Genomic DNA, 27,268 nt, shown 5'->3' with positions numbered 1-27,268 from the left:
ACCCCAAGCCTTCAAATTTCTATTGAGGAGACAAATTGAAATACTTTTTCTATGTTTGAGAAACAAATAAGTATCTGAAGTTTTAATAACACCACCAATTTTAACAAAAAGTACTTACAATTTTTTGTCATAAAGACTGTGGAAAACATATAACTAGTTAAGGAAACTGGTTTTCCAAACTATTAATTTAAAATTACATATAAAAGGATAAAATTTCACTTAAGTGTTTTTCTTCAGTAACTTTAATAAATACTTAATATTCATGAGCACTGTGCTAAGAACACACAAAAATTATTTCATTTATGTTTATGACAACCTGGAAAGTTAGTGCTATATATTATTATCCCCACTGTACAGATGAAAAGAAGGTATTCCTAAGACACTTCACACTGCAAGTAAAAATACTGCTGATTTTTTAAACCTGAACCTTTTTTATAAGTTTCTTTTACCAATTAACAGCAGGCAAGTAGCAACAGTATGTTCTAGATAACTAAGGATCAGAAGTCCCATTTCTGAATTATGTCAGCCTTAAATACCACAAACCTTCACATAAATGCTATTTTATTAAACATGCAAATAGTCCACTAAAGGAGAAACAAGCATTTTAGTCCAGCACTTTAGTCCCTAAGGATCCAGTTGAAAAGCCAAACCAGCCCTTGAACTTTATCAAGATAAATCCCTGGCATGCACTAATCTCTAGAGAGGATCTTCAAATTAGATAAGAGCAAGATTTTGGCATGGGAATAACACAAACACCTTTCCTTTCACAAGGGCCCACAACCTGGCAGCCTTTCAGCAAGGTTTCACTCATGAAGCTGTTACTCTAAACTTTCCAGCTAGGCTTGGAAGTTGATAATTCTTAAGATATGAGGAGAGTTGTGATTTCTGACACAGCATTCCTGAGATAAATACATGATCAGAGGGATGCTTTGAAATTCCCAAAGATATTCCACTGGCTGCCTGAAAGTGTTTCAAAAGGTGTCTCTTGCTAAGAAAAAGAAGGGATAAAACAGCAGTATGCTCCCCATCAGACAGTATTTTAAATGCATACCAGATATATGTTAAGTTCCATACACCATCCTGGAAAATGTGGTAACCAAAATACTTTCTCTCGTTTTGTTTTAGTAAAACCCCTTGAAATGTATTCCTAAACATGGTTTCCTAAATGAGTTCAAAATTTCACTTAAAGCATCAGGAAGGCATAGAAATTAATTTTAACACCATTTAAAATAAAAGCAATGATAAATTTGGCATGTCAAATTTTCCATATGTACTTTATGAGGCATATATAAATATATCTTTTTTAAAAAATCATAAGCCCCCAATTTTTGTACACTGATTCTTTCATTTAAAAATATATTTTTGAGGGCTGGGTTGTGGCTCAAAGGTAGAGCGCTCGCCTAGCACTGTGAGGCACTGGGTTCGATCCTCAGCACCACATAAAAATAAACAAATAAAATAAAGGTATTGTGTCCAACTACAACTAAAAAATAAATGTTTAAAAAAACATATCATTGGGCTGGGGATGTGGCTCAAGCGGTAGTGCGCTCGCCTGGCATGCGTGTGGCCCGGGTTCGATCCTCAGCACCACATACAAACAAAGATGTTGTGTCTGCCGAAAACTAAAAAAATAAATAAATAAATATTTAAAAACTCTCTCTCTCTCTCTCTCTCTCTTTAAAAAAAAATATCTTTGATAACATTTCACTTCAACACATAGTATTCTATCTTTTTCTTTTTAATGGCCACATAGTTCAGATTGAGTATTCCTTATCCAAAATGCTTGGGTTTAAAATTGATTCAAATTTCAGATTTTGGATTTTTTAATATTTATATATATTTAATGAGACAGTGTGAGATAGTACCCAAGTCTAAAACACTTCACTTGTGTTTCCTGTGTATCTTATACATAGCCAGACGGCAATGTTTAAAAATATTTTAGTGCACCTATGTTGTGATTCTGATCCATCACATGAGGCCAAATGTGGAATCTTCCACTTGTGGTAAATTGGTGCTCAAACAGGTTTGGATTTTAAAGTATTCTGGACTTCCTAATTAGGATGTACAACCTATATTAATTATTGCATAAAATAACACATGAAACCAATCTTTCATAGGTCAGGAACTACATTCACTATTACAAGTAATGCTGCATTGAGCACCTCAAAAACATGGTCAGACTGCCTAAGTTCAAGTATTAGTTCTTCCATTAACTGTCATAAAAACTGCAAGCTACTTCCTTAACTTCTTATGTCTCTGTTTCTTCATGTGTACGAAGGGTTAAAAACAGTAGTTATCTATTTAATGCATTTAGAATAAGATTTCCATAGAGAAAAAGCTCAATAGTATCAGTTTAATTATAAAATTCCTCTTTCAGAAAAATTTTATAGTTGTATATTTCTTCTGAATAAACTTTCAGAACTTTCATATTTTAATTTTTAATTAACACTGCCTATTTGCCCTCCAATAAATTATAGAAATATACCCTCTCAAAAACAGAAATGGAGCTGGGGTTGTGGTTCAGTGGTAGAGCACTTGCCTAGCATGCATGAAGCACTGGGTTCAATCCTCAGCTCCACACATAAATAAATGAATAAAATAAAGGTCCATCAACATCTAAAAATATTTTTTAAATGTTTCTTCATACATTCATTAGTAATAGGTATCATTTTAAAAATCTCTTCTCATCTAAAATGAGGAAAATTACTTTGTGGTTATTTTAATATGCATTTCCTTCTATATTAGTAATGTAAATATGTAAAAATGTAAATTCTCTCCAGTGCTGGGAGATTAAATCTAGAACCTTGCACATATTAGGCAAACCACTGACCTACATCCCCAGCTCCAGTATTTCTCCTTATATAAACTGCCTATACCTATCATTTGTCCAGTTTTGTCACATTTCCATTTTATTGATTTGTTAGTATTATATGTATATACAGGGAATGTGACACTTAAGTGTAACATATATCTCAAATACTTAGTGCCAATTCACGGGCCCTGCCAAGATGGTTAGTACTGACAGCAAAGGAGTGATGGGTAGTCATTTGTAAGTTACAATCCCCTGGCGCCCCCCCAAAAAAGTTATTTTACACACAACTAATAATCTTACTGGTATGTAAATAAACAAAAATTTGAAATGTTGTACAAACAAAAATATCCTTAAAATTTTTATAAAACAGATCAAAACGTCCCTGCTAATGTTAAAGCTACAAAATTTAGCAAATTTAAATTGAATTCCTATTTACCTTTTAAAATTTATAAATGTAAGCATATCAAAACAAAAGATTATTTACAGTACCTGTCAAAAGATCTGAACTGCACAGGTTGTTCAACAGACAGATCACCAAGAGCACCAAGGCAGGCTGGTGGCAGAAGGGCAGGATCCACTGTGACTCCATCTGCTGGTATGTTAACCAAGCTTCGAAGAATGTCCTTCACATTGACATTTTTTGAAATAGGAACTGAAGGTGTCGCTTTGTTATCCAATTCATTTCCTCCATCATTTTTGGTCTCTTGAGATTTATTGACTTCTAACGAAAGAGTGCATAGCACCTCGCTGATTGCATCTGGGCCTGCACTAACACCCAGAGGTGCTGTTGAAGGAGTTACATACACATTGCTTCCTAAACCAGCAGCTGTTTCCTCCCCAATGCCTGAGTCTCTCCTTCGAGTAGATGATGTGCTTTCCACTGATTCTTCAATGGACGATGGAGTTAAAGGGCTAAGTGCTGCAGGTGTGTTTTCTACATCTTACCCAGAAACAGGAGAAAAAGAACAAATTTATAAAATTAGAACTACTTTTAAAAAGGCATATTCAGTGCCAACAGCCATCTGTTATTTTAAGTTATAAAATATGTCACATTCTTTAAAGCAAAAACTAATTATAAAATCTATGAAATATTCTCAATGAATACACCTATAATCACAACAGATGGGATAACAAATATATGCCAAACTCCTCCAAAGTGATCATGACATACCAATGAGTAGCAACACAAAATTAAAAGCCATTGATATTTAAGAAAAAGTCCAAAATCCTTGGGATAAAATAAAAACCTCTAACTCATGCGTGGTTTCCACTGTGGTAAAATATGTATGTACTAAATAAATTGTTATCCCTCCAGTCAGGTTTCCAACCATTCCAACAAAAATGCTTTTATGAAAATCACCAAAGGTTAGATCTTACTAAATCCAGTGGTTGGTTCTCATTTGTCAAAACAAGTATCTGATTGCTCTAATTAGATAATGCTTTTTACATTTGTCTTCCAGGATGCTATACTCTTTTGGTTTTCCTTCTAAGACTCTATAGTTCGGCCTTCTTAACACTGTTCACTTATTTTTTCTCCCTAACACATATTAGATAGGAGGAACTTAGGGCTCAGTTCATTGATCCTAAGTTCGAGGTACTCTTCCCTATCTACTTATATTCCCTTAGTGCTCTCATCCTCTCTCAACATCCACTCATACCTCCATTTCTTACTACCAACACACACACATTAAAAAAAAAAAAAAACTCAGAGTATTATATATTAACTGCCTATTCCACAACTTCTATATCAAAAGACATCTCAGCTCAACATGCTGAAAATAGAATTTCTTATCTTTCCCTGAAAATCTGTTTCATCTTTAGTCTACACAACTATACCTAGTAAACATACTTAAATATTTTTTATCTTTCACGTAACACAAATCTAATGGTTTAAAATTCTGTTTCCTCTGTCACCAAAATATATCCACACTCTGATTACTTCTCATCATCTCCTCAACTACCATTACAGTTCAGTTCAACCCACCATAATCTCTTGCCTGGATTACCGTACTATCCTCCTCACTGATTCCAGAAGGCAATTACTATAATGATCCTACTGCCCCATGCTTTCTGGTATTCCCCATCTTGAGAAGTCCTTAAATCTAGGCAGGGCCTTACTTACTCTAGCCAAGAGAATGTGACAGAAGTAGCACTGGGTCAGTTCTGGGCCAAAGTTTGAAGAAGGTCTGGCAGTGTTAGTAGTCCCAGAATCCCTGTTTTTATCCTATTTTATCCTATTTTATGATTTATCCTATTGGAAAGAACATGTAGAAAGACCAAACAGAAATAGAAAGGCCTTCCAAACTGATGGATGAAAACAAGGAATTAAGTGAACAGTGTGAGGCCCCAGCTACAGCTGTAGCTCAGTGGCTTCAGTCAGCCAGCTCTAACTATTGGAGTTGTCTGACACTAAATAGATGAATAGAGAAGCCATCTTAGACTTTCCAGTCCCAGGAAACATCATATGGAGCGGGATGAACCTCCCCACTGTGTCCTACCCAAATCTAATGCTCAGGATTATGAAGACAAGACTAAGGTAGTTTAAGTTTTAAGCCACTAAGATCCAAGGTAATGTGTTACATAGCAGTAAATAGCCAAAAATACTGATTTTTTTTTTCTTGCCCTTTAGTGGTTATCCTCAATGCAGAATCCAAAGCATTACTTTTAAAAGCTTGAAAATTTTAACTGCTATACTCAAAATCCTCCAATGATTCCTCCTTCCCCATGGAGAAAAAATCTACACATTATCTTTCTTAGTTACTCCAGATACTTCTATCTTATTCCTTTTTTTTATTTTTAGCATTCTTACAATCTTCTAAAATACTATATAATTTATTTAGTACATACATTTATTTTATTTTATTTTTAGTTGTAGTTGCACATAATACCATTTTGTTTATTTTTTTGTGGTGCTGAGGACGGAGCCCAGGGCTCTGCACGTGCAAGGCAAGCACTCTACCGCTGAGCCACAACCCCAGCCCCCATACATATTTTTATCTCCTCCCATTAGAAAATAAGACGCATAAAGGCAAAGATTTTTTTTCCTATTTTGTTCATTAATATACTCAAGTACACAGGAGGTACAGAATGAGTATGTTGAATAAATAAAATATTTCCTTTAGGGTGGTATCTTGTTCTGTAACTAGTAATGGCTACTTATCTAATTATACTTATTTCACTGACAGCTATTTTCAAAACTCTAATTATTCACATTATTCATTAAATCCATCTTGTTAGTCTTATAAAAGAATTTGAATTAGTCCTTAACAAATTTTAACTATTTGTAAAGAATAACATTTAGCCACTTACCTTTTAATTAGATGGCGCATTTAAAAACAAAATATTATCTTCCAATTGCAATTAATTATGATATTTAAAAAATTAAAATATTTACTTATTTATTAATAAAAAATAAATGTAGGCTCTCATTTTATACATAAATGGATTTAAATTCTTAAATCAATATTTTAACTAGGTAAAGTTTCACTTGAACTTTGTTACCAGGGAATAAAATATGGAAACTTACCAGGGAGTGATGAATTCTCATTTTCACTACCAGTTTCCTTAAATGACTGGTTACACCTTTCATTTTGGGGTTCCAAAATGTCTCTATACTTTGAGACCATAAGGACAGAAATAAAATATACAACAGCCAGAGCTAAGAATTGAGCTTGTTTGCTATCCTCCTGGGAAAAAATAAAGGTAGTTTTTCATGACACTATTATATAATATGCTTTGATTTCATTTCACATCACAATATTTAAATATAAACATGCTCACATACCTTGTAATATCATAAAGAACAATATATTATTATTTATTTGTGTGATAAGTGTATTAATAAACTTACCTGAGAAAGGATTAGGCAGACTTTTGGAACTATGCCTTTAAGTGAGAGCTTTTATACTTTGTAAACAAGGACAAAACCAGTCTCACCTTTAAAACTTAAGTAACTCAATCTGAAGAGATATGTCATAGCATACTTTATGAGATAAATCAAGTAGTAATTATAACTACAAGGATAATTAATATTTTTACTTTTACTCAATATTGAAATATGTAAAACAGCCAAGTACAAGCTGCACAAAAAGACTCACTCACAGAGAGAAAAAAAAAAAAGTGAGGTTATCAGATACAAAACAGGATGCCAAAAGAATTCTTGAGAGTATTTTGAGTGGTGCAGACATCCACGTGCCCAGCACTGAAAACATAATGTCTGCCACAGAAAAAGGACAAACTAGGGGCTGAGGTGGTGGCTCAGCAGTAGAGTGCTACCTAGCACGTGCGAGGCACTGGGTTCGATCCTCAGCACCACATAAAAATAAAAACAAATAAAAATAAAGGTATTGTGTCCAACTACAACTTAAAAAAAAAAAAAAAAAAAAAAAGTAAAAGAACAAACTAGACTGACCTCTAAAAGAGGCCAGGATTGATTCTAGCTCTATTGATCACCCACCTCTGTTTATCAACAACTTCTGTATCTAATCCAATTCTCCATCTTCAAGAGGACCCTACGTACACCACTGTTCTAGTAACATTTCAAAATAGGCTTGAACTTAATTATTTTAAACAAAAAATTTCAAATTTGTCTATTAAATCCTGAAAACTAAAGGCACCTCCAGAAATAAGTTCAGAAAAGGAAAACAGAGGGCTGGGGATGTGGCTCAATGGTAGAGTGCTTGGCCTAGCAAGGCCACAAGTTTTGTTTTCCAATAGATAGATACAAATTAATGGCACAAATTTGATTAAAACTTATTAACTGCTGCAAAAACTTTTATACATAATCAATTTCAGGAAAAAAAATTAGATATCAGGTTCTCCCTTAAATGCTTGAAGCAATGTGAGTCACATTTGTAATCTGACAAAATCTATGGTACTTTGTAGGTCCATGTGTAACAACTTCTTAGTCTTGGTGGAAAAGAAAACATTTTTCTTTTTTAAATAACATCCCTTTTCTGAAGTTATGCCTATATTCCTCTACCATACAATTCTGCCATAAGTGCTGCTAAAATTGCCACTAAAAAATGTGGACACCTAGATTGCTTCCACACTTTAGTTATTGTGAATTGAGCTGCTACAAACACTGATGTGGCTATACAACTGTAGTATGCTGACCTTAAGTCCTTTGGACATAGACCGAGGAGTGGGATAGCTGGGTCAAATGGGGGTTCCATTCCAAGATGTCTAAGCAATCTCTATACTGCTTTCCAGATTGGAACTGGTCCACCAGCAATTTATAAGTGCGCCTTTTGCCCCACATCCTTGCCACCATTTATGTTGTCAGTATTTTTTATAAAAACTGCCATTCTGACTGGTGTGAGATGAAATCTTAGAGTAGTTTTGATTTGCATTTCTCTAATTACTACAGATGTTGAACATTTTTAGATGCCATTCAGTAGATTAATGGGTAAAGAAACTCTGGTATATATACATAATGGAATATTACTCAGAATTAAAAGAGAATAAAATTATGGCATTTGCAAGTAAATGGATGGAGTTGGAGAATATCACACTAAGCAAAGTAAGCCAATTCCAAAAAAAACAAAGGCCAAATGTTCTCTCTCATAAGTGGATGCTGATCCAGAGGCATGAGAAAAATGGAGGCGTGTTGGGCAAACAGGAGAGAGGGTAGAAAGGGTGCATGGGGGCAGGAAAAATGGTGGAATGAGATGGACATATTACCCTAGCTAGGTACATGTATGACTGTATATATGGTATAACGCTACATCATGTACAACCATAGAAATGTAAAGTTGTGCTACAATTTTATACAATGAATAAAAATGCATTCTGCTGTCATATATATACCTAATTAAAATAAATTAATTAATTACAAATATGTGGGCTAGAAAAATGTAAGCAAATTATTTACTGGATCTTAACTTCTTAATCAGTTATGAATTGTATATACCTGTTTAAAACCTTACTTACCCCATCAAATTCCCTAGGTCCTTAACTCATTTCTACCTCTTACTAATTGAATGATCTTAAGCAAAAATTTAACCTCATGTGGCAATCCTACTCATATGATTATTATGAGAATTATATAATAGGATGATGGACATGGAATATTCAGTACTATGCAAATTCACAAATATTTAGTAAGTAAGCAGTGATAGCACTCCAAATTCTATAGATGTATAAAAACCTACTCAACAAAACAAGAAAAAACTAAAATACCAGATGATGAGAAAGGAAAATGAAAAATCGAGGTTATAAAGTTCATAAGAAATACATATTATACTTAGAGCATCCAGTATTAAATATACAGTAAATTAGTTCAACAAAAACTAATGATAAAATTCCCAATGTTAGGGAGTGAGATTACAAATGATTTTTATTTACATCCTAATACCTTATATATAACTTTATATTTTCTATGTGAAGCCAGGTGTGGAAGAACACACTTATAATCCCAGCAACTCTGAAAGCGGAGGCAGGAGAACCCCAAGTTCAAGGCCAGCCTTAACAATTTAGTACAAGACCCTCAGTAACTTAAGAGAGACCCCATCTCAAAATGAAACATAAAAAGGTCTGCGGATGTAGCTCAGTGGTAGAGCACCCCTGCATTCAATACCTAATACCATGAAGAAATAAATTAATCTATATGAAAATTAGTCATTCTCTATGTCAAAATGAGTTAAACCAAAATTATTTTCATCTTTGAAAAATTAAAAACACATTGAGAACAACATTTCATCATGTACCTTTTAATCACATTAATATACCTCTGGGGGGAAAATATACACTATTCAGTAAAATAATATAATACTCAGAAATTGAATATTTCATTACACTGAGAGCATGGATTCTTGGATTAAGCCTGCTGGGTTTGAATCCTGACTCTATAATGTACTAGCCAATTGATCAAGTTACTCAAGCATTCTGTAACTCAGATTCCTCATCTATAAAATGAGAATTATGAAACGGACAGCTCAAGAAGTTGCTGGGCTTCCTGATAATATATAAAGCCCTGACACTGCTTACAGTGAAATGCTGTATTATTATTTTTAGCATCATTACTCTGATATGCTAGCTCCATTTATTTAGACAATTCTTTCTAACAGTCTAAGATTCTAAAATCATTGTTAAGAGATCTGGCTTTCCTTTCTCTACTGGACTATTTTATATTACAAAGACTTTTTACTCTAGCACTTTCAGCTCAGAAAGGAGAAAATATGTATCAGCTAAGAGAGTACTTGAAAGAAATATTTTAACTTACTATGTCTCTGAAAACAACTGCCCTGAGTCGATTAATATCCATGTCTTGCAGGAGCCTGTCAAGATCTCTTACTGGAGATATACCACCAGTCACAATGTCCACTGGACTCTATTTAAGAAATTTTTTAAAAAATACATTATATATGTGAATACACACACACACATACACACACACACACACACACACACAATACAGAGATTTTTTAAAAAATAAACACAGTATTCTAAGAATGAGAAAACCATGCTAAAACATTCTTTTTCTGATACATTTTTTTCCTTTTTTTGAGGGGGTGGAGAGCATATATAGGGGGAAATTATGTGGGAAAATTGACATATTTGAAGGAAAAGGTATCACAGAATCAAGAAAAGTAAACATTTGGAAAAGCAGACAAGATTAAGTATAAGCAAATCTGTACTGTATATTTAAACACAAACATTTGAATGTTATGTTCACAGAGTAACATAACTATTTCAGAATCTCTGTCACATTTATTTAACTTCAGGTTGAAATGAACAAATTAATTTAAGAACTTAACTATGAAATATGAGTATGTTTTTTTGAAAATGACAATTCTGTATGCTCACCTTTGCTGCAGATTTCCCCAAGAGAACAATGCTTGAGGTTGTTTTCAGGCCTTTCCCTGTATCTCCCCTGACTTTCAGCTGTGAATGTTGTTGACATTCTAAGCAATTCCTTACTGCCACTGCACACACTGTCATTTGTTTTAATAAAAAGATTTAGAAAAAAAAGAAAATCATATTTAAGATTATGGAACTAATACAAATCATCTTCTACATAATATGATTTACGTAAGACTTTACTTGAAATGGATTGCCTTCAGCAAATTCCTAAAACATCCCTGCATGTTCAGTGTTTAGTGTCTTGATCTTGTTTTCTGTCATAAGGCCCAGTTAAGATCTAGGAAGGAAATGTACCGTAGTAATTTGTACTTTTGAGTCTGCTGAAAGGAAATCAGTAAATCGTGTTTGTTTTTTTTTGCTTGCTTGTTTTTTTAACTGTGGTATGGGAATAACACAAGGGCTTCCCACATACTAGGCAAACATTACCACAGAGAAACACTCCCCAGCCAAGTTCAGGAAACTTAATAATAGGTTACTCTTTCATAGATCTCACCTAAGCTAGCTGGGTCAACCTTTCATTAAGAAATGGGAAAGTAAATATTTGAAATAATAGTGGAAGAAAACAGAGCAAGCCACATTGCTATTGACTAGTTGTAAGATAATAATCTTCAATTACCTTAATTGCAATAAAATGATTAAATTGGAAATTTTTATGTTTTTCCTATATTGTATCATTGGAATATAATATTAACAGAGACTGATAGTGTAATATTTAGGCTTTATAGGATCTAGTATTTACTGGCTTTCATTAATAGTGCTTAGAAGGTGGAGAAACAGAAAAGCAAATTTAATTTAATACAGAGCCTAAAATTTAGAGCTCCTTTTTAGAGCTACCACCAATCAGTTACTCAGATTATCTGGGGATTGGCTTGTGTTTTGGGGGAAGTTTGTTTTGTTTTGTGGCTTTTTGGTACTAATGATTGAACCCAAGGATGCTTTCCCACTGAGCCATATCCCCAGCCCTTTTTACTCTTTGTTTGTTGTTTTTGGTTTGTTTTTTTTTTTTAATTTTGACAGGATCTTGCTAAGTTGTGTAGAACCTTTATTAAATTGCTAAGGCTGGCCTCAAACTTGTCATTCTCCTGCCTCAGTCTCCCAAGTCGCTGGGATTACAGGCATGCACCACTATAACAGATCAGTTACACAGAGTACTCAGAAATTAATTTTGAATTTTCAGTGATGAATTAGGTCATGTACACTTGACTATGATTTACTTGATATCATATCTCAATTCTCAAACAAATCTGTAATACTCAAGGTATTTGAAATTAAGATGGGGAAGGGAAACAAATTAGAGACAAAATAACACTTAAGTGGGGAAGGTTAAATGTCACTATCACACATGACTAGAAGACAAAAATTTAAAAAGGAAAGTATTTGGAAAGAGAGCAACAAAACTTGGATAAAAGGAAGAAATGGAGAGAGGGAAGAAAGGGAAGAAAGGGAAAAGATATAAATATAATTTTGGTCAAATTTGATTATCAGGCCCAGTTTTAAAAAAAAATTGTTCTTTAGGCACAGACTACATAAAATCAAACTTGGGTCTGTATTATTATAAAGTTAAAAACCACACTAGATCTCTTCATTTCAACCAATCTCAGGAGCACAGGTTATTCTTGTTATTGTCATCCCACCTTCTAATCACAAAGCTCAGGAAATACCATGAATGAGAAGACCAGGGATCAAAACATTGGAATTGTTTCCCTAGTTTACCACACTCTACTAAGTGACCCTGGACAAGTCCCTTTCCATGTCAAACTATGTGCAAGAAGACATGGTGCTGGAGTCCAGCAAATCATCTCTTGATTCTTTTCTAAAGCTATGAAAATGAGAAAGAGTATTTCCCTAGTTTCTGAATTTAAATGACTACTGAGTAGAATGAAGCTTTGCTAGTGTAGCCTTTTATTTTTAACTGTTGCAATGTAGGGAAAAGCCTCACGCAGTGGCACATGCCTGTAATCCCATTGGCTCAGGAGGCTGAGGCAGAAGGATCATATGTTCAAAGTCAGCCTCAGCAACAGTAGGTGCTAAGCAACTCAGTGAAACCCTGTCTCTAAATAAAATACAAAATAGGGCTGGGTGATGGAGTGCCCCGGAGTTCAATCCCCAGTACAAAAAAAAAGAAAACAAAGAAAGAAATGTAGGAAGTTGAAACATTTTTAAAATGGCATATGCAAAAGTAAAAAAAAAAAAAGCCTAAATATTTTAATTATATTGATAATAGAAAGTTTTAAAAAGAAGCATACTTCAACAGAAAGAATAGCCACACTAGTTCAGCAAAAATATATTCAAATTCCAATCTGACCAAATGTAGGTTTCAAATTTAAGTTTCCTAATTTCTCTGGTCTACAATTTTCTCAATAAAAACAACAAAATGATAGCTCAATTTGAAAATCAGAACTAATCACAAGCCAATAAATGACAGCTTTCATTTTATGCTCACAAATTTGAATTTCTTAATTAAAAAGTTAAAACTATTTTTTAATAAATTGTTATACCTTAACAAATTATTATTTCCTTAGAGAATCCTAATTTTAAAAGTACTTTCAATGGCATTTTGAATAAAAATAGTAATTGTGCAAAAAACTCTAATTGTATTTATTAGTAATAACATGCTAAACATGGAAAAATATTTCATTAACTAATTGGGTTTTCTGCTGCTTCATAGGTGCCTTATTTCTGATCTGTTTACACATGGTCATGCTTCCTAAGATTCTGCTTCCATTTCTTGGACTGCCTCACTATATCATCTTCTCTTCATTTAATAAGCAAGTAATTCAACAAAGTCTAAGTATTTACAATTTGGTTTATTATTTATACTTAGATACAAGGAATCTTATGCAAAGGAAAATATTTTTTGCTTTATCTAAAGAAGCCTAGTTAAGATTAAACGTCATTTTGCATATTTTTACTGTCACCTAAAGAAGAATTGCTTCCAGGTTAAATAAGAATTTTATCTTCTATTAACAGATTAAAAAATTACCAGAGTTTATTTGAAGAAAGGCTGTACTTGAATGATTCCAGTTTAGAAACCTACTTGTTATTGAAGTGTGTTTGCAAGAAAGGAAAAACCAGCATCACATGGGAATTGGGAGACAAGTTGAGGCTGTACCTCAGTCTATATGATCTAATCTAAATCTCTACCAAGATGCTTGCTGGAGTCTTAAAACTTGAGAAGCACTACTCTTGAAGCAAAAAGGGGTTGCAGGAAAAGAAGGAATGCTCAGAATCACCTTAGCAAATTGTTCAAATTATGCCCCTCTCCCTAATACCTAACCTGCTAACTACCACTATGCATCACACACTAAAAAGTCAACATATACAACTTGGCTGGCACATATCTTCCCCCAACAAAAGAAAGATGATTTTCAAAGTAATATGTGGATTACCGAAAACTATAAATTCCTAATGATTTGAAATAGCTCACCTAGTCGGAGACACTGCCGCAAAATACCTCCAGATGACATATTTTTTTCAGCTTCAATTTCAGTGAAGCCAAGAGAACTTGCAAATATAAGCACATCCACGAGGCTAATTAGCCTCTGCAAAAATGTCACAGAGGCTTCTAAGGATAGGCCTTGAGTAGGTTCAATATTCTCCAGTTCATGCTGTAAGGAATAAAGTTTAACATTTACATCAAAATTCTGATAAAAATCTAATTTTACCAGCTATATTCCCCAAATTTCTAAATTTGATTTTTTAAAAAGTCAGTCAGGCTTTCAGAAATACAGTACAATAGAGTGATTTACTTATTTCATCTAAAAAAAGAAGGGCAATGGGAACATTAGAGAGAAACACTGTCAATCATTTTCTTCACTAGCTGACTCATCCCTAAAATCAACACTCATTTTAATCTTTTCACGCCTGGAACAAATTCTAAAAATCCTTCCAGGTAACTGCAAAAGATTTTGTTGCATTTGATATATAGCAGCTATTATGCATAGTAAATCACCACATTCAAGTTTTAATCAATAAGGCTGTATAACACTCATATTTTCACACCAATTGTATGTAGTAGTTAGGTCCTTACTGTAGCCGATGTAGCAGCTGAAAGCAATGGCAGTATACCCCCACAAGCCATAACCATATTGTCCATCACTTGAGAGACGAGATGAATTGTGTTGTGTACAAAGATGACATTATCACTGCTATTCACGAAGTCCATAACTGTCTTTGTTGAATGGCTGTCCAAAGATAAATGATGTTTACTGATAAAGCTAAACAAAGGAAATCACAGTTTGCCTACTTGAGGAGAGGAAGGATAAGAAGGTGCTTTGATTCATCTTCAAAACTGAGGAAAGGCAATGATGTAGCGAGTATTTGGGGGTATAACCTTCCTCAGAAGAAGTAAACCATTCTATGGCAGCAGGTATATGTCCTCCTTTGGTTCTGAAACAAACACTATTCATTTTATGTTTGACTTAAAAAGTTGGATGAAATTATCCTTACTGAGAAGTAATGTGGCAAAAATAAGGAGGTAAATGGTGCTAAATTAGTTTCAACAAACATTTTCTTAGGTAAATCCACAAAATGCTTTTAAAAGAATAAGACTCATATACAATAAAAATAATCACATCAGGCTCTGTTAAAATTATAAACATGTGGGGCATGGTAGCACATGCCTGTAATCCAAGTGGTTCAGGAAGCTGAGGAAGGAGGATTCAAGTTGGAGGTCAGCCTCAGCAAGTCAGTGAGACCCTGTCTCAAAAATAAAAAGGGCTGTGGTAAAATAAAAAGCTCAGTGGTAAAGTACAACTGAATTCAATCCCCAGGACCATTAAAAAACATTAAAAAAATAAATAAAATTATAAATCATACAGTGGAAAATAATATGAAATATACAGATTTCTTCTACTAGAGAAAGACATGGAAAATATAATACTTAAATCTTAATTATTTTGTAGTACATCTAGTAATAACCCCACTTGGTAGGCCTACCTTCTAGTAAATTGCATGCTATGAAATATTCTACAAGATATTTTCAGCAATATTTTTTAAAGAAAATTCTCTGCCATATTTTTGTAATCCTCTCAGAGAGGGATTTCATTCTTATAATGGAAAATAAGAGTTTACTCAATAAAAACTTAACATAAAATATTTTATATTCTACTTTTTCAACCAAAGTCTAAAATTAATTGCAAAATATTTATATAAATTTCTTTGAAAAACAAAAATTTATACATATCTTCGATAGTAAACATATGGACAAACCTTCTCCACATCTGTATATCTGTTTCTATGGAAAATAAGAGATCAGTGAGCAAACGCTGATGCATTTGAGACCACTTGAACTCAGGAATACGAAATAGAGCAGATCTGGAATCTCTCCTTTGTCCATCAACCACATCTGGGGCTGTTCCTTGTCCTGGCTGTTGCTGTTGCCTCGACATCTAATACAGAAAATTTTTAAAGTAATATAATAAGTTCAACTTCAAAGAAAAACATTAGTAAAAATCATGCAATTCATCTAACAATTATTCAAATTTTAAAACACCAAAGAACCAAGTTAGAGAGAAAAATTATCATTAGAAAAATGAATAACATTAGTATTTTAGTACATTCTAAAGCAAAAGTTATCAAAACTTCTAAACTACTACAATTCAACAGTAATTAACTTACAACCATGTTAAGAATTTCTACTACGTGATGTTTCATAAAGGAATCAATCAGTTCTTAGTTTTGAATTTTAGAATCTTTAATCTAGGCAGTTGCTAGATGACAAATTAGCTAAAATAAAAAATACACTAAAAAAAAATGAACAACAAACCAACAAAAAAAAAAAAAAAAGAAAAAGACAAGATAAGAATGTAAAGAGGCAAATGATAACATGAAACCAGTATCTCACTTTATCATTCAGAAATACTGACAAAAGAGAAAACTACATCTCTAGATAGCACACAAGCTCCTTTCTCTCTCACAGACTTCATGGTTCAATTTAAACCATGAATTTTACAACTAAAATCTACACTAGTATTTCTGTAGACCTAGACTTCATTGGAAAATTAATGAGTTAAAATGGGGTCAGTCAAATGAAGGGTGAAATATAAGTACTTCCAATATTTACTTTATAAACTAAAATTATGTCAATCCTGAAGTTTGAAAATAGTAACTTTTGATAATTCTGTGATAAAATATTAATAAAAGCTGCAATTTACAAAACTGGGGCGAAGGATGTCGTTCATTGGTAGGGCACTTGACTGACATGTGTGAGGCCCCAGGTTTGACCCCCAATGCCATAAAAAAAAAAATTAATAAATACACACTAACTGTCAAATACTGTGCTAACAATTTGAAACAATCTTTACATTCCCTGCATTTATGTAACAGCAAACAGGAATATGAACCAAATTTAAAGAAAAATAAAATATAAGTATATAAACTGGCTCTATTTTAACTCAGTGCAAATATGACTTGAGAAGAAAATAAAATCACCTCAAGCACATGGCGCTGAGGTTGAGGTGGTTCTGTGTTCGCACTGGCTTTTAATTCCAGTCTCTCGGTATCTGTAGCAACAGTAGAAACATCCAACTTGGCAATCTTTTGCTCAGAAGTAGCAGGAGCCTCGAAGATATTACCATGACAATCACTAGTTGATATGGTTTCTCCAGCAAGGTCAGCTGTTTTCTGCCCTTTCTCCAGCATCTGTTCAACATCTGATTGTACAGTTGTTTGGGAAACAGTGATCTCTGGTGAGGTAGCAGAAGACCCTGATGCTGGCATAGCCAAGAACCCAGAATCTTTAGAATCTTGAGCTTCACTATCACTTTGCTTTTTAGTAACAGGTTCTTCCTCTTTAAATATTAATTTGCAGTCATTACTAAGTGTGTCCAGTCTTTCACTGGCCTCAGAAGCAACTGGAGACAAAGTATTATCTTGAAGATCTGTGTGCAGACTGGCTTCCTCAGTGGGACTACCTTCTACCTTCAGTTCCACATAATCATCATCTTCCTCTTCCTCTGCTATAGATTTTTCCAGTAACTCTGGCATCTCTGAAGCATCTTCTTCTGAGGGGGAACTTACAGAAGCAGTTATTTCACTGATGACGGTTGTGTCTTTGTCAACTGTTTTAAAAGAATTAGAGAAAATAGTCACAGATTCTGCTATGTCAGAAGATGCTTCTAAATCATCTGCATTCTTTGTCTCATTTGTTGCTATTTCTTCCAAAGTGACTTCAGCCAGTAACTCCTGATTTTCTTGCTCAGTTTTCCTGTCTTCATTAGATACATTGTGCATTTGCAGTTCAGTGTTGGATGCAGAGTCTACTGAACTTATCTTCTCAATACTTGAGTTTTCAGCACTATTTGTGGTGAAATGAGGAGAGAGAGGAGAATCCTTCATGTCTGACTGCTGAGATCCCAATGAAATATCCACATCTCTGCTAATGCCAGTGATGGCTTGGACTGAACTTGAGGAACATGGCTCTATTTCTTCATCAACTTTTCCTTGCTGTTCCCTAAATATACTGGCAAGGTTTTCTTTGTGTATTTCAAAAGTGACCTAGATTTTAAAAGTACAATCAGTTAAATATACATTAATAATGAGTATAGCATACAAAATATAATATTAAAATACTTTTACTAACTTTTCAAGTACACAGTTTACACAACACTGTAAAATTGAAATTCTCCTATAATATCCTTAATTTGGTAAAATGATTTTATTTTTTGAGAGAGAGAGAGAGAGAGAGAGAGAGAGAGAATTTTTTAATAATTATTTTTTAGTTTTCGGCCGACACAACATCTTTATTTGTATGTGGTGCTGAGGATAGAACCCAGGCCGCACGCATGCCAGGTGAGTGCATTACCACTTGAGCTACATCCCCAGTCCCGGTAAAATGATTGTAATGACAATAGATAGTGTGGCATAAAGCCACAATAAGAACATAATTAGCCCATTCTTTAAAATCTATATAGAAAAAGAATTCACCCTCTACTGGTCACTATAACTTGTACCAAAAACTGAGTCTACACCCTTAGGAAGAGTGTTATACACCAAAGAATACACTGCTTCAAGTGCAGTGAAAACTCATTTCCCCAAGATTTGTCTTCAGGAGAGATTTTAAAAAATAATAATAATAATTAATTGTGCTCATTATTACAGCAGCTCTCTATATACCTACTGTTATGATTGGATATAAGGCATCCCCTAACAGCTTCTGTGTTAATACAGTAATGTTCAGTGGTGAGATGATTAAATTATGAGAGCTGTAAATTAGTCAGTGGATTAATCCATTCGATAAATTACTAATTTGAATGGACTATCTGGGTGGTCACTGTAGGTAGGTGGGACATGGCTGGAAGAGGTAGCTAACAGGGGAATGCCCTAGAACAGTTAATCTTCCCTGTAGCCTTCCTCCTGCTCTTTCTCTGTTTCCCAGCTACCATAAAATGACCAGCTTTCCTCCTTCACATCCTCTGCCATTTTATTTTGTCTCGCCTTGAGCTCAGAGGAATAGAGAGTCATCATCCTTGTACTAAACCTCTAAACCTTGAGCCAGAATAAACTTTTCCTATAATATCCTTATTTTAGTAAAATGATTTTAATGATAATAGATAGTGTGGCATAAAATTTGTTCTTGCCAGGTATTTTGATCACAGCGATGAGTAACTAACGCACCTATGAACTACAGACCATTTTCTTACTAAGCTAAAGAATACAAATTCTTTTAAAACAGAAAAAAATTAAATCCAAACGCTCCCCAAAGGTAAACCAATTGGTTGCAAATGATCTGAAATCTCCAGTTAGTCCATCCATACATATACTCATTCTACTTGCATGTGAGTGATAACTATGTATTCAGCACTGTGAATATTTCCATATTATGCTTTGCCCTTTTACCCAAGTAACTAGAATCAACTGAATAGGAAAAAAGTAAAAACTAGAGTAGTGTGACTATAATGTCATAAGATTTATAACCTCTTCAAGAGGTTATAGCCACCATTATGTGATTTCTACTTGTATTTCAAAGGAAATCTCCACTTCCCTATCCTCCAAAAACACAAAGGAAAAAGTGCAATGCATGCAGAAAATATAAACATAGCTATAATTTATTAAAGCTAAAATTGTTGTGTCCTATAACCTAACATTATATTTATGGCACACTGAATATTCATTCAGTAAATTTTTATTGAGCCTTAGTGTGGGAGGATGTTAGATGATACCAAAAGAAGAAAAACTGATTTTCTTAATACACAAAATTTCATAGGCCTTTTTGAATCACATAAGTAGAAGGCAAACAAAAGAATATCTAATGCACAATGCAAAAATTTCCTCCTATACATACTAACTAGACATTACCTATGATATATACATAACATTCATGCCATAATGGGACATAGCTAGAGATAAAAACATCTAGAGAATATTATCTATAAACATTTTCCTAATTAAAATATTTTCTTAGTTATAAATATTAGGGAGTGTTTTAATGTTCCAAAAAGAAATGCCTGTATTTCACACTGAACAGTAAAGTGACACAATAGCAGTTTTAAAAATCAATTTCTTTTACACCCATAATGCCACAATTACTTTGAAATTCATTCTTTTTTTATTTTAAAATTTTTTTTAGTTGTAGATGGACACAATACCTTTTATTTATTTGTTTATTTATTATTTATTTTTATGTGGTGCTCAGGATCAACCCAGTGCCTCACACATGGCAGATGAGTATGCTAACACTGAGCCACAATCCCAGCCTCTGAAATTCATTCTTTAATTGTTCGATGACTCACATTTATTCATCAAAAATGTACTGAACATCTATAGCATGCCAGGCACTCTGATGAACAACACATTGTTCCTGCCCTCATGCAGTTTATGTTCTAATGGAAGAGGCAGAAAACAAACAAATATGTTAGACAATGACAAGTAGTAATAAGAACTTTAAAGGGAAAAAAAGACAAAGAGTAAATGCAAAAAAAAGTCTAGGAGGCAAGGGTGTATTTTAATGGGTATCTGAGAAAAGTCTCCCTGCTATATTCCAACAAAGACAAGAATAAAAAAAGAGACCAAGGTATGTGAAAAGGAAAGATGGAAAGGCCCTGGAGCCAAAAATACACTTGATATGTTTGAAGAACAACAATGAACCAGTAGAATGAAAAATGCAGAAGATGAGATCAGAGGGTAGCTGTCGGCTAGGCATGACTGTAGAGCATCAGAGACTGTGTTAAAGATTTTGGTTTTATTTCTGAGGGAGCCACTTGAGAAAAGAGTGAAAGGAAGACACAATCTGATTTCTATTTTACAGAAATCACTGTCTGGAAACCTGACTTTAGGGAAATTATTTCTGCACGGATACAATAGTTATCATTAAGAAAGCCAAGTTACATACTATCAACCTTATATTAATTTTGAAAACAATTTATTTTATTTTGTTATAGAATTGAGTTTAATTTTCAATAATTGCTTGCTTTAATTTGATTGAAATAAAAGTTTTTGGAATCGAATTAAATGTATCAATAAAAATGAGTACATGCAATTTATATATTCAGGTTAAAGAACAATAGTTTTTAATCCCATGTACTTTCCACCATGTTAAAAAACAGAATATGGGTCTGGGGATGTGGCTCAAGCGGTAGCGTGCTCGCCTGGCATGCGTGCGGCCCGGGTTCGATCCTCAGCACCACATACAAACAAAGATGTTGTATCTGCCGATAACTAAAAAATAAATATTAAAAATTCTCTCTCTCTCTCTCTCTCCTCTCTCACTCTCTCTTTTAAAAAAAAAAAAAAAAAAACAGAATATTACCAGTATCTCACAATTCCCCTAGGGGTCCTTTGCAAATTGTACTCCCTGATCTCCCCACCTCCATTGGGAGGAAATCAATATCCCCACATTTCTATTGTTTACTACTTATTTTTTTAATACTAAAACTAGCACAAATCTAGCCAGAGCAAAATTTAATACACAAATTGCCACAACCAACTAAAGGTTCAGAAAAGCAAGAGAAGACAAGATACACCAAATCTATAAGTCATAGCAAGCCTTTAGCTTCTCTGAGAATATTCTCTTTTCTGTCTATTTTTGGGAAGTCTTTAGACAAGGTCACTGGGAAATACAGAAGTAAAGAAAACTGGAACATCTGTCAGAGATAGTATGAGTAAAGCAATGTGTATCTTGCATGAATAAGGGTTAGGAAGTAGACTACTATATATTTCCAATTCTAAGCTCACATGGTCAACCTCTACCCTGAGAAATAGGGCAAAGCAGAATATGTTTTTGAGAGGGGACATTAGGATCTTCAGATGGTACAGGTGGAAGGACAAACAGGAATTACTCAGCACATGATCGAGACAAGAAAAGTACTCATAGCAATATAAGTCACCTTGTGTGGACAAGACTCAAAAAGAAAAGTTATAGAGGTTACTGGCATTTTGGTGATAACAGCCAGCCCTTTTGGGTGTCTCGAATCAAACCACTCCAGTCTGAATGGTCTAGCATCTGTTAGCCATAAAACCATCATCCAGAAATCTCCCTTTATTCTAATCCCATAGATGTCCTTCATCTGTCTTCTATGTTGTTTTTCCTTCTTCTTGTATCTCTTATCTTTTTCTTTGTTTTACTCACTTTCAGTATAGTATGTGCCTTCTTAAGAAACGGCACATGAATTAAGACCACAAATATCTGAAAATATCTGTATTCTATCTTCATAGTTGATATACAGAGTGAGTATAAAAATCACAGATTGGAGTCTGGCATGGTTGTGCACGCCTGTAATCCCAGTGGCTCAGGAGGCTGAACAGGAGGATCACAAGTTCAAAGGGAGCCTCAGCAACTTAGAGAGGCCCCAAGCAACTTAGCAAGACCCTGTCTTAGCATGAAAAATAAAAAGGGCTGGGGATGTGGCACAGTGGTTAAGGGTCCCTGGGTTCAATTCCTGGTATGTATGTTTGTATGCATGTATGTATGTATAAATAAATAAATAAATAGATAGATAGATAGATAGATAGATAAATAAAATCACAGGTTGGAAAGCATTTACCTTCTGAATATGAAATACTTTCAAAATTCTCCACTTGGTTGATTTTCAAATTTCCCTTTAATTTTCTTTAACAGTTCAAAAGCTAAATGAACAATTATCATTCTTGACTCTTTTTTTTTCCATTTTCCTTAAGGTATTTGTGACTTTAAAAGTAATAATTCCCAATTACCAGATATTCTTGTAAATTACTCAGCTAACAGACTAGTCATTAATCTTCACAATCATTTGATAGCTAATCTATAGCTGTTTGTAATGTTTGGAAAGCACTTCTACAAACTACTAGGTAAAGATACTTATGAGCTAATAACCACAACATTTCTTTTGCCATTACTTTCAACTTAATTGGCACTCAAATTTACTAAGTAGGAAAGAAAAGATGACTACAATATTAAGAAATAAACATTATTTCTTTAATTTAATATGTTTAACCTATTAAATTTAGACTTTACAAAATGGTAGGCAATGTTTAGCAAGTGATTTATTTTCAAACAAATGCATCTTTTTCATTGTATGATATTTTTGAATGGCAATATCAGATAAATATAATATCTTAGTTTCTAACTCTTAGGTTACTAATGTTTTCTACAGTTGATAAATGAAATATAACTTTGAAAAGAGCTAAATCATTCCATATGAGGTACCAGTGGGCAGAGGTCACAATGATTACAACCACACCTGAGATCTTTTATAGACTGATGCTACAGCTTGCAACAATAATAGTATAAGGTAACAAATGTAATATAGCAAAATCAAATTATAAATACTTACTGATCTATTTTTATACAAAGCACCTGGATTACTAATCTAGACACTCCAGACTCAAAGATAAATACTGCCCAAATGGATCTCTCCTCGGAGATAAAAACATTCTGCTATAAAATATGAAATCTCACCATATTAAATACCCCAAGAAAATTACCAGAAGGAATTATGACAACAACATAGCAGGTTCAATAACATAGGAAAACTATCCCATAAGGAAATCAAGTGATATACACAATAATCATTATACATTATTCATACCGTGAACTTCAAAAAAGTTTTAATAGGTTATATTCGCATGGTTCAAAGATAAAATAGTATATAACATAAAAGTTTCCCTCCCACCACTGATCTCACCTGCAAACATCCTGCCAATAATGAGGCAATTAATTAGCCAATAATATATATCCTTCAAAGGTATTTTTGCAATACACACAAATATGAAGTCTTATTTCATGACTTATTTTATTCATATATACCACTATGTACAATATTTTTCACTTAATTTTTCTTGGTAAACTGTTTCAAGATAGTATTAATTTGCAGTCTCCTTATTAGAGTCAGCAAGCATACTTTTTTCACATTTAAGGTAATTTTGAGTTAGTCTTCTGTGAGATGTTTAATCAGATACATTTTTCCATTGTATTGTCTTTTCCTACTAATTTCTAGTTAAGAATACTAGCTTTACTCTGGGTCTAAGCAGTTTTATCTGAAGCTCTCATTTGCCTTTGACTTTGCTTAGGAATTGCATTTGCTATTTGGCAACAGAAGTGTTTGTTTTTATTTAATTGACAGGGCTTACAACATACTGCTATAAAATATGAAGCCTCACCATATTAAATATTTTGAGCTGAGAATTTTGAAAAATGGTAGGTGCAGGAATTTCCCTGCCCTTCATTCTTCAAACAAGTCATAAAATGATCCAGCAGAGAGATTCTCTCCCTGATACCAGGAGGAAAGAAATAACCATGTTTCTGAAAACAAGGAGACAAAGAAAGGCCTCTCAATGAGTAGGTCTGGCAATGAGAATCAGTCTGGCTAAGCTTCCCGGATTCTTATTTTCCTAGCTCACACTGCTTTAACCTGTCACAGTTATTCCACAACTCTCTACTCTCCACTCTCCACCTCACCTAAAATAAAACAGCAAGCTTAATGATTTCTTTAGGTCTTCATTTTCTTATGAGGAATTTAGAATTGTTACATGTTTGTATTATTAATCATTTTTCAATCTAATTTCTGGGACACAGTCAATGGACCTACGATAGCTAAAAGGAAAAGATTTCTTTTTTCTATATTTACACCATCAAAGTTGCAGTTTTTACTCCAAAGTTCACCATTTTTAGTAAGCAACCATAATAAATGTAGAAACAAACTTCTTTCTTACAGAAAACGTTTTTAAGCAACACTTCCTTATGAATACAAAGTGAGAATGTAATTTAAATAGAAGCCTTCCAACCACTTAGTATTTTCCTAATCTCTATAAATCTGATACTACACATGGAAATATTCCAGAATTTATATGAAGGTAAAAATAAACTCTGCCCTCAAATTTCCTTAAAGTACCAGAATTCTATATAGTCAGTAATTGTTCCTCAGCTCCACAACATGATTAAAAACATACTGGGGCTGGGGCTTAGTGGTAGAGTGCCCACCTAGCATGCTAGGTTCAATCCTAAGCACCATATAAAAATAAATAAAAGTATTGTGTCCAACTACAACTAAAAAAAAATATTAAAAAAACCCACACTGATATGCTCATTTTTGTAAGCAATTCTAGATATATCTTCCTTTAAATTCCTAAGCATCTGTCATTATTGACAACTTAATCTTAAGAGAAACACTAAAAGATTAGGGTATTATCCTCATATAGACAAAGCTAGGAAGAATAATGACATAAAATAATATCGTAAATAACTTACTAATTTCTTGTTTTAATAAAAAGTCATTCTGATCAATTTTATTTCCTTAATAACAGTCTAAACAAGTACTCTTTTTTTAAAATTTTTTTAGTTGTAGGTGGACATGATACCTTTATTTAGTTTATTTATTTTTATGTGGTACTGAGAATCAAAACTCAGGGCTTCACATATGCCAGACAAGCGCTCTACCACTGTGCCACAATCCGAGCCCTAAACAGGTTCTCTTATGCAAATCTAGAAGATAAACTAGAACATATTTTTAGAGAGCAATTTAGCAATATCTACTAAAACATTTTAAAACATAAAGACTACTGAAAATTCTACTTTAAAGAAATGAATCCCACAAAATAAGGGATATGTATATAGTAACAGGGTCATTACTATTGAACAATAAGAGAAAGTTAAAGTATAATGTATACACAATGCATTATATTATAAAACAATAGAGTTTTCAAGCATCACTTCTACAAGTTTTTCCAAATAAAGTTTTGGCAAATGGCAGATTATGAAAAGTCACCTTGAGTTATTCATACAATCGCTCCTTCTTACAATGATGTGGTCTAACAGCATTCAGATGTAACATCAAAGCTGAAGCTTTTGCTTCTAACTTTATTTTCTCATAATATATACACCAAATAATATGGAGCCATTAAAATTCATGTAAGAATTTCATTAAATAAGATTGCAAAATAGCATAAAGTCAATGACACTTTCATAAGAAAACAATTACATGTATGTGTATATATGTGTATAGAACAGAAGACTGGAATGTCTTCCCAAAATATAAAGTCATACACAGATATCTGGGTAATGAGGGATTTTTTGTTTTTGTTTTTGTATATGCATTTATATTGTATTCTAAATTTCCTGTAACGTGCATCTATTTTTAAATTTTTTAAAAGATAATAAATGTTAAATTTGATTTAAAACTTTTAACTTGCTCTATCTTACCAGGCAATGCCTCCACCATGTTATGATGCAGCACAGATACAGAACACATTCCAGCACCAATCTCTTGACTTCCCGGCCTCTAGAACCATGGCCTAAATATACTTTTATTCTTTATTAATGTCCCACACTCTGGTATTTGGTTATGGCAACAGAAAACAGACTACAATCATGAGGATACTAGGTAAGATTAAGACCTCAGTCTCTAAGAGAGAGAGATAAAATACTGGTACCAAGGACATACAGTTGTCTTCAGTTCCAAAACTGTACTACCTGCATACTGCATGAAGCAGCTGGGAACTAGTTACTTCATCATTCTGTTTCTCTGTTTTTCCCATTTACAAAATAAAGGCTCTGAGTTTCATATAGATAGAAAATTATTCTAAGTCGGAGAAGAAAACCATGGAAGGTGAAAGTATTAAGTCAAAGTTTTTTTGTTTTTGTTTTTGTTTTTGAGTATGTCTATGTTACTGGGGATTGAAACCAGGGGTACTCTACCACTGAACTACATACCCAGCCCATTTTACTTTTTATTTTGTATGAGACAAGGTCGAGCTAAGTTGCCAAAGTCGGTCTTAAACTTGCAATCACTCTGCCACAGCCTCCCAAGTCACTGGGATTATAGGCATGTGCCACTGAACTCAGTTATTAGGATTTGCAGCTCAAATGTTTATGAAAATGATAATATAATCATGTATGTAGAAGTGGGGGAAAGACAGAGAGAGAGATATTGGGGGTGGAAGCCCAGTGTCATGAATGCTAGGCTAATGCTCTACCACTGAGCTACACCCCCAGATTTAATCAGCCTTATACAAGTATGATCAGGCTTTGCATTTACAGCATTCTTAGAGCATTCTAAACCAAAAGGTTCGATTGTTTTGTCTTACTTATGGATTTCCAGGATCCTCCCAAATATGTCACTGGATATACTTTTCTGGTTGCCTGGATCAGGAACATCATACTCTACTTGGAATATAAGCCAC

At 33.6% G+C, this 27,268-nt stretch overlaps 1 protein-coding gene across 6 annotated transcripts in view; it reads right to left on the bottom strand.

The window, feature by feature from the left end:
* The window catches only part of Lrba (LPS responsive beige-like anchor protein), a 719,595-nt gene that overhangs the window by 526,335 nt on the left and 165,992 nt on the right, over window positions 1–27,268 (bottom strand). For all 6 annotated transcript variants that reach the window (XM_076865289.2, XM_076865291.2, XM_076865292.2 and 3 more), the window contains exons 23-30: window positions 17,108–18,172; window positions 15,887–16,065; window positions 14,706–14,859; window positions 14,103–14,283; window positions 10,619–10,746; window positions 10,035–10,142; window positions 6,339–6,498; window positions 3,302–3,752 (exon numbers count right to left, since the gene is read on the bottom strand). In XM_076865289.2, the coding sequence (XP_076721404.2) occupies window positions 3,302–3,752; window positions 6,339–6,498; window positions 10,035–10,142; window positions 10,619–10,746; window positions 14,103–14,283; window positions 14,706–14,859; window positions 15,887–16,065; window positions 17,108–18,172 (2,426 nt within the window). The remainder of the gene's footprint in view (window positions 1–3,301; window positions 3,753–6,338; window positions 6,499–10,034; window positions 10,143–10,618; window positions 10,747–14,102; window positions 14,284–14,705; window positions 14,860–15,886; window positions 16,066–17,107; window positions 18,173–27,268) is intronic.

The sequence above is a fragment of the Callospermophilus lateralis genome, chromosome 8 (assembly GCF_048772815.1).
Source record: "Callospermophilus lateralis isolate mCalLat2 chromosome 8, mCalLat2.hap1, whole genome shotgun sequence".
NCBI classification, from domain to species: domain Eukaryota; kingdom Metazoa; phylum Chordata; class Mammalia; order Rodentia; family Sciuridae; genus Callospermophilus; species Callospermophilus lateralis.
The sequence above is the reverse complement of the archived record's forward strand: the minus strand, read 5'-3'. Positions and strand labels throughout refer to the sequence as shown.